The sequence below is a fragment of the Schistocerca serialis genome, chromosome 6, assembly GCF_023864345.2.
Source record: "Schistocerca serialis cubense isolate TAMUIC-IGC-003099 chromosome 6, iqSchSeri2.2, whole genome shotgun sequence".
Lineage (NCBI taxonomy): Eukaryota > Metazoa > Arthropoda > Insecta > Orthoptera > Acrididae > Schistocerca > Schistocerca serialis.
The window spans coordinates 445,522,104-445,541,508 of NC_064643.1; the positions used below are offsets into that span (position 1 = coordinate 445,522,104).

The 19,405-nt window shown below is 41.2% G+C and overlaps 1 protein-coding gene across 1 annotated transcript in view; it reads left to right on the plus strand.

Moving 5' to 3' along the window:
• LOC126484169 (COBW domain-containing protein 1-like) overlaps positions 1–19,405 on the plus strand; it is a 519,558-nt gene that overhangs the window by 17,392 nt on the left and 482,761 nt on the right. Inside the window, exon 3 of the mRNA XM_050107575.1 lies at positions 9,691–9,782. Within this exon, the coding sequence (XP_049963532.1) occupies positions 9,691–9,782 (92 nt within the window). The remainder of the gene's footprint in view (positions 1–9,690; positions 9,783–19,405) is intronic.

A 19,405-nucleotide genomic window follows, 5' to 3' on the forward strand; every position in this document is an offset into this window, starting at 1 on the left:
AATATGAGCTAAACTTCTGTTCAATTAAACAGTAATGAAAGACACTGTGATATATCACTTGCCACGGACAGGCGATACCCCTCAGTCATAACTTAGAGACCAGATTATATGCATCATAAAAACCTTAAAATATGCAAGCAAATATGCATGAAAAGTGTCGAAATATGCAAGATCAAATAATAAAAAAACATGGTAGTTACTGTGTGCATTATATCTCAAAAGCTGAATCTGTGCATATCAGTTACGAGGAAGAGTGCCGGCCACATGAAAAATTGGTTCATATTGAATGCTGATATCATTTCCTGAATATTTTGTGGTAGAGATTAGAAAGGGGGTCTTTCTGGGATTATTTTCTAAAAATTTGCAAAATGGGGATGCATACTGTGTTTCAAGAATTATTTCTCCTTTGATATTGTTTTTGGTAACAAGAGAATGCGATGCTAGTGAGTCACAGCAAGACAATTGATACGTGGAGGACTAATTTCGATATATCACACACAGAGGGGCATGCTCAAAAATTGTGTAATATTTCATTTAGAAAACAATATACAATCATGATTTTTTTTTCTTTTCTTTTTTTTTTTTTTTTGAATAGCATTAACTTTCAATTAATACTATTGGACCAAAGCATCATTTACAATTTATTTTACGTTTTTCTACTATTGTAAACATAAACCACGAAGTACTGTTCCAAATGTTCAGTAGTGAGATTGTGTCTTCGATCACTCAAAACATTTTTATGAGCAAAAAAGGACCGTTCTACATCAACTGCAGTAACTGGGCAGTATCTGAATTTGGATGCTATGTTGGCATTTATTGTTTCTGGTAAAAGTCACCCGTCCCATTAATAAAACTATCAATTTGGGACAAGGGTTCAAAGCCTGGGTATTTGTTTAAATTGTTTTCAAACATATCTTTAAGTTTTCTTGGGAATACCTCCGGCAATAAGGAATTCATTAAAATAATGTTATTCATTAACTGAATAGATTCATTCAGCACTAAACATTGAGTTTCAAGCTTTTTAATACTTGCAGGTATATGGGAAAAATGAGTGTTAATCACAGCAATGTCTTTTTTAATACCAGAATCTTTAAAAGCTTCCTTGCACTGGCAAACTGCCAAAGCCTCTGCACTATTGAAGTCATTTACTACCTCTCTAAAGACCTCGAAATATTCATTGTAAAACCATACAGCTTCGACCCACAAATCCGAACAAGCTACCACTGGTTCAGGAGATATACACACATTTGGTAATATTCCACAAGATTTCGGGATTGCAGCCGGATCTCATCGACTTCTTTCCACGATATTTCGGCTGACAACCTTACAGCCATCTTCAGGCGAGTGTTTGACACTGGAGATTGCTAGTGCAAGTCGCTCTATTTATACGTAAAAGTGCCGCAGGCGCGCATGCGCAAGTTACCGTAGCATGCGCGCCACCTGTCGATTCCAAGGCCCTCTACAATATTACTGCATCTATGGAGCGCAATCGAATGCGTGAAAAAAGTAAAACATGCACACAGACATGTCCAAAACAATAAAATTTGAATATTAAAATTACTTGTCGCTCGACATGTCAGAAGCCATAAAAAGTTTTCTTTTGGTTGAAATTAAAGAAATCAACGGGTCCCAGGCCTTATTCAATAAAAAGCCGCCATCACGATTAATGAGATTATCCGCTAAACGTATTTCCACAGATTCCTTCACAACTGAATCCCAGAAGGATCTCGATGGGGCCAAGATTTTCGTGGCCGAATAATCCATAGTATGTCCTGTGGAAATACAATGTTCGGCTATAGCCGACTTACTTGGCTGTAAAAGGCGAGTGTGGCGCTCATGTTCAACGCAGCGGTCGTGTACTGTGTATGTGGTTTGACCAATGTAGGCTTTCCCACACTCGCAAGGTATTTTATAAACTCCAGCCTTCCGTAATCCCAGGTCATCCTTGGCTGAGCCCAGAAGAGCACGAGTCTTTGTAGGTGGCCGGAAGATTGCTTTCTCACGATGTTTCTTTAAAATTCTGCCTACTTTCGATGAAATGTTCCCGATATATGGGAGAAATGCTCTGGACTTAAACACCTCCTTATCCTCTTGATCTTGTTGGTGGTCACGTTTTTTCCTCCTTAAAGCAGTACTGACCTGATGTGCAGAATATCCATTACATTGAAATACCGATTTCAAGTGCTCTAATTCGTCTGCAAGGCTGTCTTTATCAGACACGACATGTGCCCTATGCACCAACGTTCGAAGGACGCCCATAGTTTGTGACGGGTGATGACAGCTTGACACCTGCAGGTACAGATCCGTATGCGTGGGTTTTCGATAGACCGAATGCCCCAATGACCCATCCACCCTGCGTTTAACCATGACGTCCAGAAATGGTAGGCAACCATCCTTTTCAACTTCCATCGTAAACTGAATGTTTGTGTGGATGGAATTCAGATGTTGTAAAAACCGTGAAAGCTCTTCTTCACCGTGAGGCCACACTACAAAGGTATCGTCCACATACTGCCAGAAGACTGTTGGTTTCAACATCGCCGAATCGAGAGCCCTCTCCTCAAAGTCTTCCATATAAAAGTTTGCCACCAGAGGGGACAGAGGACTGCCCATGGCAACACCGTCAAGTTGCTCAAAATATTCATTATTAAATAGAAAGTAAGTAGAGGACAGGGCATGGTGAAACAGCGCCGTTATATCGGCCGTAAACTTGTTGCCGATAAGTGACAATGAATCCAAAAGAGGGACCCTCGTAAAGAGTGAAATGACATCGAAACTTACTAATAAGTCCGAATCCTTCAGCTGTAGTGTTCTCAGTCTATTGATAAAGTCCGCAGAGTTGCGAATATGGTGCGTACATTTGCCAACAAAAGGTCTCAGTAGCGAAGCCAAATGACTAGATAAATCATATGTTGGAGCACCGATATTACTCACTATGGGGCGTAAGGGCACATTATCCTTATGGATCTTTGGAAGACCATATAACCTCGGTGGAACAGAACTGTGAGGTCTCAATCTTTTCACAACTTCTAGCGGCAGAGGAGAGGAGTTTAGCAACTCTGACGTTTTCCTTTCTACTTTCCGAGTAGGGTCTTTATCGAGCTTCTTGTACATTGTCTCACTCAGCAAACTATATATCTTCTGATCATACATATCACGTGGCAACAGCACAGTAGCATTCCCCTTATCTGCCGGAAGGACCACCGTCTGAGTATCTTCCCGTAACTTGCGCAGCGCAGCCCTTTCCATTGAAGAAATGTTGCTCTACTGAGGCCGAGTTCTCGTAAGGGCGCGACATGTTTCCCGCCTGATTTCTTCTGCTGCTTCACTGGATAGAGGCCTGACAGCTTCTTCAACAGCACTAATAAAATCTGTTAAAGGTAAGGTCCTACGTGTCGGTGCGAAGTTCAGACCTTTCCCAAGTACCGACAGTGTCACGTTGTCTAAATCCGTGAAATTTACCACGGAGCGTTGAAAAAGAATGTTTTACTTTTTTCACGCATTCGATTGCGCTCCATAGATGCAGTAATATTGTAGAGGGCCTTGGAATCGACAGGTGGCGCGCATGCTACAGTAACTTGCGCATGCGCGCCTGCGGCACTTTTACGTATAAATAGAGCGACTTGCACTAGCAATCTCCAGTGTCAAACACTCGCCTGAAGATGGCTGTAAGGTTGTCAGCCGAAATATCGTGGAAAGAAATCAATGAGATCCGGCTGCAATCCCGAAATCTTGTGGAATATTCGATACGCCGGGAAAACTTCAAGAGTCACACATTTGGTCATTTTTGTAGGTGTTGATGTGAGCAGGAGCCTTTAGAAACACTTTCTTTGTGAATGAAATCGGTTTATTTACATTCACAAATGTGGAACACACCTACGCACTTCTTCAGCAAGGCGCTGTGCTCCATGAACAAAGTACGTCACATGATCAAACTGGGATACAATACTTGGAGGGCTTTTTCTGCTTCGATCATACAGGGAGCAGTATCTGAAATAAACACAAACCCCTTTCATCTGCAGAGGAGTCTGGAAATGTTTTTCTAATACCCTCAGTCACAAATCTGGCGATCATAGAATGATTTACTTTTTCAAGTTCTTTACCAGCAGGGATGGCTAGAGGACAAATGTAAGGATGTAGAAGCTTATCTCACTAGGGGTAAGATAGATCCTGCCTACAGGAAAATTAAAGAGACCTTTGAAGGAAAGAGAACCAGTTGTATGAATATCAAGAGCTCAGGTGGAAACCCAGTTCTAAGCAAAGATGGAAAGCAGAAAGGTGGAAGGAGTATATAGAGGGTCTACACAGGGGCGATGTACTTGAGGACAATATTAGGGAAATGGAAGAGAATGTAGATGAAGATGAAATGGGAGATACAATACTGCGCGAAGAGTTTGACAGAGCACTGAAAGACCTGAGTCAAAACAAGGCCCCTGGAGTAGACAACATTCCATTAGAACTACTGACAGCCTTGGGAGAGCCAGTCCTGACAAAACTCTACCATCTAGTGAGCAAGATGTATGAGACAGGTGAAATACCCTCAGATTTCAAGATGAATATAATAATTCCAATCCCAAAGAAAGCAGGTGTTGACAGATGTGAAAATTACCGAACTATCAGTTTAATAAGTCACAGCTGCAAAATACTAACAAGAATTCTTTACAGATGAATGGAAAAACTGGTAAAAGCCGACCTTGGGGAAGATCAGTTTGGATTCTGTAAAAATATTGGAACACTTGAGCCAATACTGACCGTACGACTTATATTAGAAGAAAGATTAAGGAAAGGCAAACCTACGTTTCTAGCATTTGTAGACTTAGAGAAAGCTTTTGACAATGTTGACTGGAATACTCTCTTTCAAATTCTAGAGGTGGCAGGGGTAAAATACAGGGAGCGAAAGGCTATTTACAATTTGTACAGAAATCAGGTGGCAGTTCAAGAGTCGAGGAGTACGAAAGGGAAGCAGTGGTTGGGAAGGGAGTGAGACTGGGTTGTAGCCTCTCCCCGATGTTATTCAATCTGTATATTGAGCAAGCAGTGAAGGAAACAAAAGAAAAATTCGGAGTAGGTATTAAAATCCATGGAGAAGAAATAAAAACTTTGAGGTTTGCTGATGACATTGTAATTCTGTCAGAGACAGCAAAGGACTTGGAAGAGCAGTTGAATGGAATGGACAGTGTCTTGAAATGAGGATATAAGATGAACATCAACAAGAGCAAAATGAGGATAATGAAATGTAGTCAAATGAAGTCGGGTGATGCTGAGGGAATTAGGTTAGGAAATGAGACACTTAAAGTAGTAAAGGAGTTTTGCTATTTGGGGAGCAAAATAACAGATGATGGTTGAAGTAGAGAAGATATAAAATGTAGACTGGCAATGGCAAGGAAAGCATTTCTGAAGAAGAGAAATTTGTTAACATTGAGTTTAGATTTAAGTGTCAGGAAGTCGTTTCTGAAAGTGTTTGTATGGAGTGTAGCCATGTATGGAAGTGAAACATGGATGATAAATAGTTTGGACAAGAAGAGAATAGAAGCTTTCAAAATGTGGTGCTACAGAAGAATGCTGAAGATTGGATGGGTAGATCGCGTAACTAATGAGGAGGTATTGAATAGAATTGGGGAGAAGAGGAGTTTGTGGCACAACTTGACAAGAAGAAGGGACCGGTTGATAGGACATGTGTGAGGCATCAAGGGATCACAAATTTAGCATTGGAGGGCAGCGTGGAGGGTAAAAATCGTAGAGGGAGAGCAAGAGATGAATACATTAAGCAGATTCTGAAGGATGTAGGATACAGTAAGTACTGGGAGATGAAGAAGCTTGCACAGGATAGAGTAGCATGGAGAGCTGCATCAAACCAGTCTCAGGACTGAAGATCACAACAACAACAACAACCAGCCACTAAATAGGAAGAAGAATACTCTTCTTTTAAAGCACCAACAATTAAATTTGCAATGTAACGGCCACTAGTGTCTGTAGTTTCATCAACTGAAATCCAGGTAATGCTGTCCTTGAGTTTATTGCGTACTTCTTCCAGTGAGTTCAGGTAACAGGCAAATAAAGTAGGTCTGAACACTTCCTTAGTGGACAGATTACAGTTTACAAGAAAAGTGTGCCAAAACAGGTTTAATAAATTTAAACTTTTTTTACGAGTGTAAGTCAACTTACATAGATCAACTGCCATTCCTATTAAACATAGCAGTTCATTTTCCATGACAGAAATTCTTGGAAAATTGATGTTTTAAATGCTGATTGAAATGCTTGATAAATTTCTCATGTGTAGTGGGGTCGATGAGAGTGACTGATTACAAGTAACATTGCTACTTACAGTATGTCTTTCGAGTGTTTACTAATCATACTTATGCTGTAGATAATTTATCACCAAAATGAAACACAGCGTTAAGCACTGATGACTATAGCATCAACCTTATTGTGCGCAGTAACATTTGGTAGCCAAATATGAGAGCAACACACATAAAATTTTTAGCAGTTCAGTTTCCAGTGACCCTTCTGAATCAGCACTAGGGAACAAGTAGTCAAGAGAACATGTACTCTGGCTGAGGATACAAACTGTGCTGACACAAAGATGATAAAGCTGACTAACCATATTTAATTTTATGGTAGTAGAATGAACAATTTCAAATCAGTTTCATTACAGTAATATCCAAACTCTTTAAGATGTCTATGATTTAAAACAAAAAATTATCTGACTAGCTACAACTTAATGCATGAAATCCATTTGTAACACATTGAAAACTACAGTAAAAATGAATTATTTTGAATGATACCTACACTGGAAAATGTGTGTTCCCATACACCATGGAGTTATACTTGATATGCCAAAAATTATCTATATGACCACATTAATAAGTGAACTTTGCATTGAAACTTTATAAGAGAATGTATAATTTGCAGTATTCTCCTTTACCTCTAATTATAAGATTCATATAATTCAGGCACCTTCAGCACAATCTGCTTCAGGCAAGCTGCAATAAATAGACTGCATGATTAGTTTGCAAAATCAGAGTACCCGGAGTATAGCTATCATGCTGAAATCCTCCATATCTATATCTATACTACTGTACAAAGAGAAATCATTGTTCAACATTTTAACAAAATTTGAAAAGTGCTTGACCAATTTACTTCAGATTACATGATACTCTAATAAATGTTCAGGCATGAAATGTTGTTAGCAAAACTCTGGAAAAGTTCTTGACCGGTTTACTTCAAACTTTTACCTGATCTTTAACAAACATTCAGACGGATATAGGCTACATACTTTTCTAAATGACAATGTACAAGTTTCTTTTTAACTGACTGGGAGAAAAAAGTGCTGTACTGTGCTGTGAAAATGTATGGTATTTTCTTTCTTGCTTTCAGCTTTAATTATGATAGCGGGGCATGTAAACCATTAGAAAATTGTTTTTCCCATGTACATTATTTTTCCTTATATTTAACTTTAAACAAAAATAGTCTGCACAATGAAGTGCTGTTTTGCTTTCTTCCTCACTGTTAGTTTTCTCAGAATACAGAAAAGTTGTATTTCTGGCTTGTCAAGTTATGATTAGAATAAAACTGCGAAATACTGTCATTGAAGCTGTTATCCTCACAGATCCAGTAGCTGCAAAGGTCTCTGCCATACCCCTTATACCAATGATCACACTGATTTATCTATTTATTTTAAGCAGCTTCAATTTCCAATCAAGGTCTTGTTTGCAGTGGCAGTGAACAAGGCTCGTGGTCAGAGAGAGTGATGGAGAGGAGAGAGACAGAGGAGTGAAGGAGGGGGGGGGGGGGGGGGGTTGCGGGGATGGAGATGGAGATGGACAAAGGTAGAGGGGGGGGGGGGGGTGGAGATGGACATATAGAGAGGGAGGAAGGAGTTTGGGATGTATATCCAATACCCTTACAGATTTAGCTATTGCAAAACTTTGCCATGTTTGCTAGGTCATTGTATAGGCCTTTCAGAATGTATGCTGTGCATTCACAGAAAGACGTAGTTGTGGCATCTCAGACTGATTCTAAGCATTGATGTTACTCAATGTGGGGCACCTGTATTGTTGAGCATTGCAACTGTCATGATGTGTTGCTAGTTTTAAGAGAATATATGGAAAATAGTCATCACATAATTAAGGTAATTACCCAGTTATAATAGTGGGCCATAATTAAAATGGGGATTCCAAAGAACATGCCCCATGGTGCACAAAGCAAATAAAGAAAAACATAAAAAATTGAAATGGAGGGAAAAGTGGAAAAAATTAGTAAAATATATCAATCAGGTGAAGTCTTTCACTGTGTTAAAATAACTGAAGCTGGTTCTGGAAATCCTTCAGAGGTTAAGATAAGTGAATCATTTACCTCCTAAGATCCACGTGTATAGGAGTCCAGTATCAATTATCTGAATCTACAGAATGAAAGGGACTAAACGGAGCAAGTATTGTTGGGTAAGCTGTGAAGTAACATCTGTCATGAGTGGTGTACATGATGGTGTGCAATAAAGGATCAAATTACAATTTAGCCCTTAAAGACACTGTAAGAGAGTAATTGAAAAATGCCCTATACTCCGACATGGGTGAGAACATCTATATATTTTTTTGCTCACAGCATATCACAGGGGTAACATTTAAAAACTTTTCCCATAAGCACTTCCAACATGTTGAGCTGTGATATGATGCCATCATTGCCATTCTTAGGCCTGTGCCAAACTTAATTCATGAGTAAGAAATGTAATGAACTGAGTGTAGCATTAGATCTTAAAACATAATCCAGCCCTACAGCGTAATGAAACGGGAACAGGCTGTAATGAATGAGTCAGTAAAAAGAATCCTCTGCAAAGCACTATTCACAGAGTATAGATGTATTTATGTACATTATGTGAAAGAGCACAAAATATTGATCTGTCTGAAATAATGGACCAATTTACACATAAAAGAATTAGGACACATTCATTGAAGTGAAGTGAGACAAGAATTTAGGCCACATAGAACATACATTTGATTCAAAGTTTAAACTTTTACTTAGGTATTCACACTTATATACTACTTTTATTCCTGTATCATCATGCAATGTTTTATTAGATGTTTATATTATTTTCCTTTCATGATATTTATATGTGTTGTAACTAATTAATTTTTATTTTAAAAGTAGTAAGATTTTTTTATTAGTTAAATGCAGAATCTCATAAGAAACAGTTTGGTTTTATGTTGAATTAAGACATACCTGGGCAGTATGCAGTATTTGTTGTGTGCAGTGATGTAGGAATGAATAGCTGTTTCATGTTTTGATAAATCAGAGAAAAGTTACTAAGATTATTTTCTTCTTTACCAAAGTATAAAAAATAGACTTTTTTATAAAAGTTTTTCTTTTTAATTCCACTTTATTACTCAAGTTGGAGGGAAACAGCCTGGGTGATGTAGTGTAGTGTGTATTTAATTAAGGGAAAGGGGGTCTGTGAGAGAAATTAGTAGTCAACATTTTGTTGAATGGGGAATGGGGGTGTAGCCAAGCGTACAAGATGGGGAAGGGGCCCCCTACTGTAGGTACTTTCATTGGGATCTGCACGACTGTTGTTATGCCCCTGAGACAAATATTTTGACATATGAAACACACAATTGCTGGTCTCTTATATGTTTCTTTCTTCATGTAGTTAATGCTATAGTCCTCGGAACTATTGTAACACTGTATGTACTGTTTCAGGGACAATGGTGTGAAAGCTATTGAGAATCTAATGAAAAAGAGAGGAAAATTTGATTATGTTCTACTGGAAACTACTGGTTTGGCAGATCCAGGTGAGTAATTTTACCTTGTGTGAAGTGTAACTCTTATGATGGAAAGACGTTGGTGAAATGTAAATAAAAGTAGGAGTAAAGCTAACAAATCACCTTATAATTGAGGTATTGAGTGGTTGATAGGCACATAAACATGACTGCAAAATTTGGCTAGTTTTGGATGATGTCCATATTCAGAACTAAATAATACAGTATACACATAACACATGTACATCTCTATGGGTTCAGTCAACTACATTTTACCAATACTGCAGCTAGACTGGGCTGAGGGGCTGGTAGGAGAGAGTGAGGTGACAGAAGAGGATTAGAGGACTTGAGGGAAGAGTGATGACATCTGGGGGAGAGGCAGCAGACAAACTAGATAGTAATATGGAACTGGTGAGCTTGTTTTGGGTCACAAGCAGGAGGAGTTGTGTGTGGTGCAGAATGATATGAAGGTGGTGATTGAGAATGGGAGATAGAACAGAGGCACATGGAGACTGCAGAGACAAGGGTGTGACTACAGAATGGGTTATGTGGCAGGGTTGGAGGTGGAATTGGTCAGGAGCTAGTGAAGATTGAGTCCAGTAGGTTTATGAGATTAAAGAATGCGTTGTAAGCACAATACTATGTACATAAATCAAAGACACTGTTGCTGGGAGAAAGAGTTAAGATAGGAAGCAACCACTGAAATCCATCATCTTGTGCTCAGCAGTGTGCTCTGCCACAGGGCGGTCAACTCTGCTCTTGGCTACAGTGTGGGAGTGGGGTGTATATTGGGTGTACAGCTGGTTTGGTGGTCAAGCTCACATAAAGTGGCTGTGCAAAAGTCACAGTAGAGCTCATATGTGATACGTCTGTTTTCATAGGTGGCCCTGCCCCTAATAGGATAGTATATGTCTGTGACGGAATTGGAAAGCAATGTGTTTTGTGAGTGCATAGGACAGGTCTTAGGACATACGAGATACATTTACAGATTAGGTTTGGAGGGTAATGGTTATCTGTGGAGGCTGTATTAAGACCTTCAGTAAACTGGGCAAAGGATTGTTTGTTTTTTCATATGTGTTATCTATGAGTGGCTGTACATATGAGCGAGACATTAAAATGTGGAAAGAATGACACATATCAAAAGTGAGCTTGATATGAGCAGAGGTTTTTATGCATCCCTGAAAGAGATGGAGGTCAACTTCTGGGAAGATGGACCAGGTGAAGCAGATGAGAGAGAAGATCTTGAGGCTATGGAGGTATAAGGATAGTGTGTCTTGACCATAGATCCAGATCTTGAAGATATCATGAGTGGACCTGAATTCCCAACTTTCAGTTTACTTATCCTGTCTCTGCTTGTCATTGAATTGTGTGTGGGTTTTGATTTTCTCCTGACATTCACTTGTCCTTTAGGAATACAAACTGTTGATGCCCATTTCTCATTCCTCTTCATACTTGTGTCTTGATTAAACATCTGAGAAGTTATGTCACCAGAGTGGACTAATTACCACATATTGATGACTTCTATTTTCATCTGACTACCATGGTCACACCTGTGGTTTATGGCAGTTGTGTCATCTCCTCTTTCTTACCAGACATGTACTTTCTGACAGAGTGTTTGGGCAAGTGAAAGACTTGAGAAAACGTGTTATCGGGAGTATGGAAAGTCACACACAGAGTTAAAATTTCCCATACATTAGGGTATTAAGTGATACACTCGCTAACATGCTTTTCCTCGAACACCAGAAATTCCTCAGTGTTTGTGAGAAATGTACAGAGGTTCCCTTCTTGTACTTATCAGGATACAGATAGAGAGCTTTTGTCCACAGCTGATGTATAAGAACAACATCTGAAAGTAATTTTAGAACACACAATGAATGTTACAGATGATGATGCAGCATTTGTCTGAAATGCCTGTAAGTGTATTTCAGGGTTTGCCTTATAATTTGTGGAAATATAATGGAGCTTCTATGACTATTATAAAAAAAAGTTTAGAAAGCAATTGTGTAAGCTTGTATTTTTCAGAATGTCCAATCTCACAGAAAACTTGAAATGTTTGTAAATGTCTTTCTTCTAAAAGTCCTCTCCTTAAAATAAAACATTGATCTCTGGTTTATTTTTCCAACTGTGTTCTCAATTTATGACCCATTATTGAGGTCATTGGTCTCTAGATCCAATTGACTGAAACTACCTTTTCCTACATCCTCCTGATACCAAATCCACCACGTCTTTCTTAATCCTCCTAATCAACCACATCCTGACTCACAGTTATTTCGCTTTGGAAGGCCAAATCTGAAAACAAATCCATGGTACTGCCATTGGTACTCACATGGCACGATCCTATGCCAGCTGATTAATGGGAAATCTGGAAGAATCCTTCCTATACAATCAACTTCTGAAACCCCTTGCCTGGTTCAGATTCTTCAGATTCATTGATGACATTTTCATGATCTGGACTCAAGCCAAGGACAACCTTTCCTCTTTTCTTCATAAGTTCAAAACGTACTCCCTAATTGACTTCATACGGTGCTTCTCAGTTCAATGCGCCATCTTCCTAGATGTTGATCTCCACCTCTCAGATAACTCCATAGGTATATCTGCTCATATCAAGTGCACTGACCACGAACAATACTTCCTGTTTGACAGCTGTCACCCCTTCCATCTCAAAAAGACTCTCCCTTACAGCTTCACCACCCCAACACACCTCATTGGTATTGGAAAGCAGTAGTTGCTGAAATATACCAAAAACCTTACCAAAACCTTTTTTTGACAGACAGTATTCTGCCCAGTTTATCCATAAACAGATCCCCCATGAATCACTTCCTCTGACATCAGTAAAACTGTTAACCAGCTGCTGACCAGCAGTGCTCTGGTCACTCATTATCACCCTAGCCTTGAAAAGCTTGATCACATCCTTCATTAGGCTTCGAGTGACCAAGCGACATGTCCACTGAAGGCAGTGTGGGAAAAATAATCAGGTATAAAATGACCATGATGTTTATTGTAACACACTTGAACAGTCTTCTCCATGGGAATTAGTGTATAAAACAATAATTGAAAACAAGTCACTCATCAAATATTGAAATAACAACAATAATATCTGAAGGCTGAAGGCCTGTAAATGTCAGAGTAAATGGAAAGTTCTAAAATCCAATATCCAAACACTAAGCATGTGGCAATCAAAGTTCAGAAGTGACATGCAAAAGTAAGGGATGCACAAAAAATTAAGTCTGGTGTATTGCCAACGATAACCAAAGAAAAGTCCAGTTGCTGGTCACAGCATTGGAAGGCATGTCTCTTCAGTGCATAAACCAAGAATGGTGTAGGTCTGTAGGTGGCAGCTTCTGGAGGCGAAAGTCGATGTGGATGGGACCATCACCATAGTGGCAACTCGAAAGTGAGATCTTGATTATGGGAATGTGTATGCAATTGGTGCATGGCCCAAGAGACTCACTTGGAGTGAACTGCTTGAGAGTAGCCCAGATGATAACCTGGGCACCATTCATGTTGCCCTCAGAGGAGAAAAGGTGCATGAGGCCAGTGACTGCTGGAGGTGCTTGTGTTGGTGATTGTTGGCCTGACAGAGTGTAGCCATCCCCTCAGCATTTCTTCCTCTCCCTCTCCCCCGCCCCCCCCATTTCCCTCCTGAAGGGGAGGAGAGGTGGTAACACATCTTGACGTCCCTGGAAGAAGCTGGCTCCCTGCTTTTAGCCAGGATGGCTGGGGTGCTGAGCTCCACCACTACCGATGTTGATGCTGGTGTGATGTGTGGAGTGGCTGAGGATCCCTCCAAGGAGCTAGCCACAGTCCAGAGATTAGACAGGTGTGTGGGATGGGAATTGTGGAGGGCTCCAAAATACAATGGTAGACTACCGGATCTAGGAAGAGGTCCTCAGGAAGGCTGCGTTTGGTTAATGTCCTTATAGCACACCGTACCGTCTTTAAGTGTCACCTCAACTTGGCTCAGCCCAGAAGACTGGAAATGACTGCAAGAAACCAATACTGGCAGCTTTTGGTGAAGATAAGGGCTCACATGGGCTCTTGGAGAGAGAAACAGTGGCAATTGGACTGCTTAGACGAGGGCATGGATGCTAGTGAGGTGGATGATAGATAATTGTGACTGATGTGGTTAGTCGTGAGTTTTTCTGATGGGATTGACCTGTCCTGGGGAGTGCAACAATAAAAAGCCAGGAAGAGTGTAAGGGCATCATCCAGAGTGTGATGGTGCTGGAACTTGTGCAATTGGGATTTAAAGGTATGTACAAAGCATTCAGCTAGACCATTAGAAGCAGGGTGGAAGTGCACAATGTGTATTGGTGAGTTATGGCATTTGCTTCACAGAAAATGGGGAATTCCACAGAAACAAATTGAGGGGCGTTATCCATGACAATAGTTCCTGGTAGCCTTCAATTGAAAAATGTGGGACAGGGTTTGAATGATCTACAGACATGGTAGACATGTTTGAGACATAGGGGAAATCACTGTGAGCATTGTGGTGATTAACCAGGAGTACCTGCAAAATCCAGGTTTAGCTCTTACCGGGGAGCAGAAATATCTGTCATAAAAAAAAAAAAAAAAAAAAAAAAAGACAACTTGGAAGGATGGCCTGTGTGGATGATCGCCACATCTATGCCCCCACCTGTAGACTTATTGGTAGGCAAGGTACATGGTGAGTACAATCCCCCAGTGCCTGACTTGCAAGAGACACAAGATATGTTGGTGGAGGGTTTTTAGGATCTCGACCTTGGTGCGACTGTTGTCCCCATGTAGCAGTAGTTCAATCTGAGGGCAGAGAGCTCATTCCAGTGACACCTGTAGGCCTCGACCTCTGGATGTCACAGCTGCTTGCAGTCTGGTGCCAAACTGCTTGCACCAGGCAGAGTACCTCCTGGAGCACTGGGTCCTCAGTAATGTGGCACATGATGAACTTCATGTCCAGCAGTAGGTTGCCCATGGCTATGTCCAGGTGGAAGCAGAATTTGGAGTCTGCATCAGAGACACAGCCCTGGCCCAGGGGCAGATGTGAGTGAAGGTCGGCAATAGCATGTTGGAGTGTCGAATGTTACTGAAGTCATAATTACAGCATGAAAGAAACAGAGTCCGCCAATGATGGTGGTGTGCCATTTTGGTTGAAATGTTTGCCGACACTTTTAAAAGAAGGTGTAAGAGGTTTTTGGCCTGTGAACAGCGTGAAATGGCAGCTGTGGACCTCGTCAGTCACATTTGACAGGACCACTTCTAACCCGTAATCCAATGCATAAGCTGCCAAGATTGGGGCTTGGTGGGGTTGTACGCCATAAGGCACTTGGGGCAGAGGATGGCTTGTACCAAGTCCCAGAAAGCGTTATCACATGCCAGGGTCCACTGCCAGCAAACTATTTTGCATAAGAGGTGGTGTAAGGGTTCTGCAATGGCTGCTGCATGCAGAATAAATTTACAGTAATACTTGAGCTGCCCCAACACTGGTTTCAGTTGGCATGTGTTAGTTAGGGCCTGAAAGTTTTTCACTGCCTCAATATACTATGGCATAGGGCAGATACCTCAGGTACTAAAAACCAGGTATTCCACTTGATGAACAAAAAGAAAAAAAACAGCACTTGTCTATTTGAGATTGGCCTGTGGGAGGACCATGAACAGTGTGTGCAGGTTGTGAGCCAAGTCCTGTGTGTCCTTGCCCAAAATGAGAATGTCATATAAAGAGTTCATCATGAGTGCTGCACTGCAGGCGAGGTGCTTGAAATAGTGCTGAAAAATCGCTGGAGTAGTGGCAATGCAAAAGAGAAGTCTATTATGGTAAAACAGCCCAAAAGGAAGCATTGGGAATTCTTGGCTAGTAGAAGTTGGAGATATGCTTCATGGAGGTCGGTCTTGGCAAACGCTTTACCACCCATGAGAGGTAGATCATTATGTCCCCTGCCTTGGGAATAGGATAAGCATGTATGACAGATTGTACATTAGTGATTGTCTTGAAGTCCCTGCAAATGTGCAGTGCACCATTTGGTTTTTCTACAAGACAATGGGGGTGGCCCATAGGCTTTTGTGAAAGGGAATGAGAATACCCTCATCCTGCAACCACTGTAGCTGTAGTTGAAGTTTGTCCCTGACTACAAAAGGAACATTTCCGGCTTCGAAGAACTTCAGTGTCACAGATGAGGGAAGAGCCACATATGCCTCAAAGTCTTTGACACCCAAGGAGGGTTGTGTGACCACTGAGCTAAACTTAGAAAAGGCAGGAGTTGGCACCCAGTGACTTGACTAAGCCAAGAGTGTTGATCATATCCAGCCCCAAGAGACTGATGGCTCCAGGAGTGCTGAAGACCATAATCCTGGCCATAAGAGCTGTCGAACAGTACTGAACTTGGACTGTAAATTGGCTGCTGACTTTAATGTTACTGCTGTAACTATGCAGCAGAGAGTCAGAAGGCTGAAGGGGAGGGGCTCCATGTGATAATAATATTGGCAGTCTATGACGGTCGCGGAGCACCCTGTGCAACTCAGTGAGCAAGTTGTTGTTGACTATTGTGAGCAATAGAGGTTGCTCTTAGTAGGGAAGCACAGATTGAATGTTGGATACATCTGGGAACAAGCCTGTCCTGTCTTCCACCCCTGTGTCCAAGAGTTCCTTACATGCACAATCAACATTCATTCTGAGCACTACTCAGCACACTTAAGCCCTTTGTTAGGTTTTCCCACAAAAGGTGCACATAGTGCGCTGGTGTGGCACTGGTGTCTCTGGTGACTAATGAAACAGTGGCTATAGGAAGGGGGCTGTTGAGGGTGGCATGCGGCCACTGACTCTATGCCAGCAGTGTGTGGATCTGAGCTGTGTGGGGTTACCTGACGTGGATTGAGGAGATCATGTTGGTCAGGTAGCAAATGCTTGTGATGGGTCCTGCAGGGTGGCTGACAATCTGAAACACTGCTCAAAAGATCTGATAATGTGAAGACATATTTCTAAGGAAGGATCTTTTAGTTTAAGGAGATCTGTGCATAGTCCTTCAATGGGGGCATGCACGAGAATCACGCCTCGGATCAAGGACGTCACATATGATTGCTTACACTGAGGATTACTACACTGGAAATGGCAGTCACAAGTTAAATCCTGGAGGCAAGCAATCCATTCGCAGTAAGACTACATGTTCAGTTTATGACAGTTGAAAAGCTTGTGGCAGGCTGCCACCAAATTCACCTGGGAGTCGATATATTCTAACAAACTGGACTTCAATGTGCCTTAGGGCAGAGTGTGAAGTTCCACTTCCAGGATAAGTTGTTGCAGAAGGTAATAAAACATCTGGGTGTGTGACTGACAGAAAGAAGCTGCGCTCTTGGGTATCATCTTTGATGCCACGGGCTAGGTAGTGCTGTTCCACGCTTGCGATATAGTTCGCTGCCCATGACCCAGTCTTCTTGTTGAATTACTGCAACAGCGGGGGGTGCTGCCTGCAAGTCCTTGACAATGCAGTTGATGTGGGAGAGACGGTCACAGAACTCCAGAGGTGATGTGGAGAAGGCCCCAGCTGCTTGATCAGGAGTCCGTGGGTGCACTGCATCTGCTGGAATGAAAACAACACTTGGGCAAATACATCCACCATTTCTGTCATTCTGGAATTTACATGATAATAAATGTACTTGAAAGTGGAAGAACACATGTCAAAAGACTGTGTATCTGGATCAGATCACACATGTGAGACACTGACAAAAACTTGTAGCCAACTATGCTAAAGGCAACATAGGAAAAGTACCAAGATATTAAATGAGTATGAAGTTTATTGCAACTCACATAAACAATCTTCACTGATGGAAATAGATTGTAGCTGTGGAAATAGATTGGAACACAGTAATTAAAAACAAGTCCGTAATTAAATATTGAAAGAACAACAATAACATCTGAAGGCATGAAAATATCAGAATAAATTAAATGTTCCAAAGTCCAGTGCCCAGACACTAAGCATGCCACAATTAAAGTCCCAGAGGGCTGCAGAGAAGATAAGTCTTGCATATTGTCAGCAAAAAACAAAGACAAATATTACAAAAACCAATTGCTGGTCATGGCGCAGAGGCCATGTCTCTTCTATGTAAAGCCCAAGAATGACATAGGTCCATAGCTGGCAGCTCCTGGAAGTGAAGTTCAATGTGGACAGTGGATGCATCACAGTGGTGGTTGCAGAGCGAGATCCAGATTATGGGATATTTATTTATTTATTTTTATTTTTTTATTTTTATTTTTTACTGTCAGTACCTGGGCCAGAAAACTCACTCGGAGTGAAGTGCTTGAGCATAGCCTGGGTGCTAGCCTAAATACTGCCTGGGTCAGAGGACACTGCAAGTACTACTTTTGGTCTCGTAACCGGTGGAGGAGAAAAGGTTCTTGGGGCCAGTGACCTCTGATAGTGCTCAGGTTGCCCCCTGGTGGCCAGGTAGAGCATTGCCATCCCTTGTTTTGTCATCTGAAGAGCTGTCCCATGCAAAAGTCTGTGCCCGCGTAACTTGTCTGTGTCCTTGGTTGCTGTCTTGAGTAGGCACAAGCCCTCGACACAGCATCAAGAACCTCTCATTGTGCTCTGAAATGAGGGATATCCTAGCCAAAATCCTATCAGTCTCATCCAAAGTAGTATTGTGCTACTGGCCCAACTTACAGAATATTCTTGTCCATCCCTATTCCAATCCTGGTTCCAGTCCTGTACCACATGAGTAATTCCATTGTGGTTGTCCAAGGTACAAGAACTATCCATTACACCCACCACCACCACCACCACCACCACCTCCTCCTCCTCCTCCTCCTCCTACCACAGACCAACCACAGGAATAATTTCCTACTGAATAGAAGGTAGGGCCATATCTGAAAGCAGAAAGAACTTAGATCAGAAATATTGTCTGTATTTGATGGACTAATGACAAGAAAGGAAATTTGTCTGACTGCACTCTTATATGATACTTCAGTTTTGAATTATTCCTTTTTCTGCAACTCATGTCCGCTACATGTCATAGCTTTGTTGCCAAATTGTTCTATTGAAGGTGATCCAAGAGGTATATACAGGATGGTCAGAAATAGTCTGACAACCTTGTAAAGATGTTTCAGGGTAGCTTATGCTGAGAAAAAACTGTTAAGAAAAAAAGTCAGTACGTTGTGCCATTTACAAGTTAATTGCCATTGAAATTAGCCAATCAGGCTGTTGTGCATGCAGATTGAAACTGTCTGCCAGATACAACTAATGTCAATTTTTTTTAATGGCGTAGATGATAGCAGATGAGACTGCTCAGCCTTTGGCTTGGGTTGGATCCTTACTATCACGCCATGTCAAGTTTTTGTATTGTTCTCTTGTTTGATGTTAGGAAACTAAACAAAGAACATGTTTGGTGTCACCATCTCTGGCAGGCTACTTGAATTTGTGCATGCAGTGGTGTGATTGGCTAATTTAAATTGGACACAACACAACCAAGAATGTTAGTTCAACTTTATTAAACTGTGGCATGCACACCAATCACCATAACATACAATGAACACAATAAGATAAGGCAAATGTAAGGAAGCAGTAATAACATGATAACCGAGTGTTAGTGTAGTGCAGTTTAAATAGGCACTAACGCATGGAAGGCTCTATCGGAAGTTCACAATATTGCTCTTTTGTGGTGCACTTTCACTGATGATAACACACTGC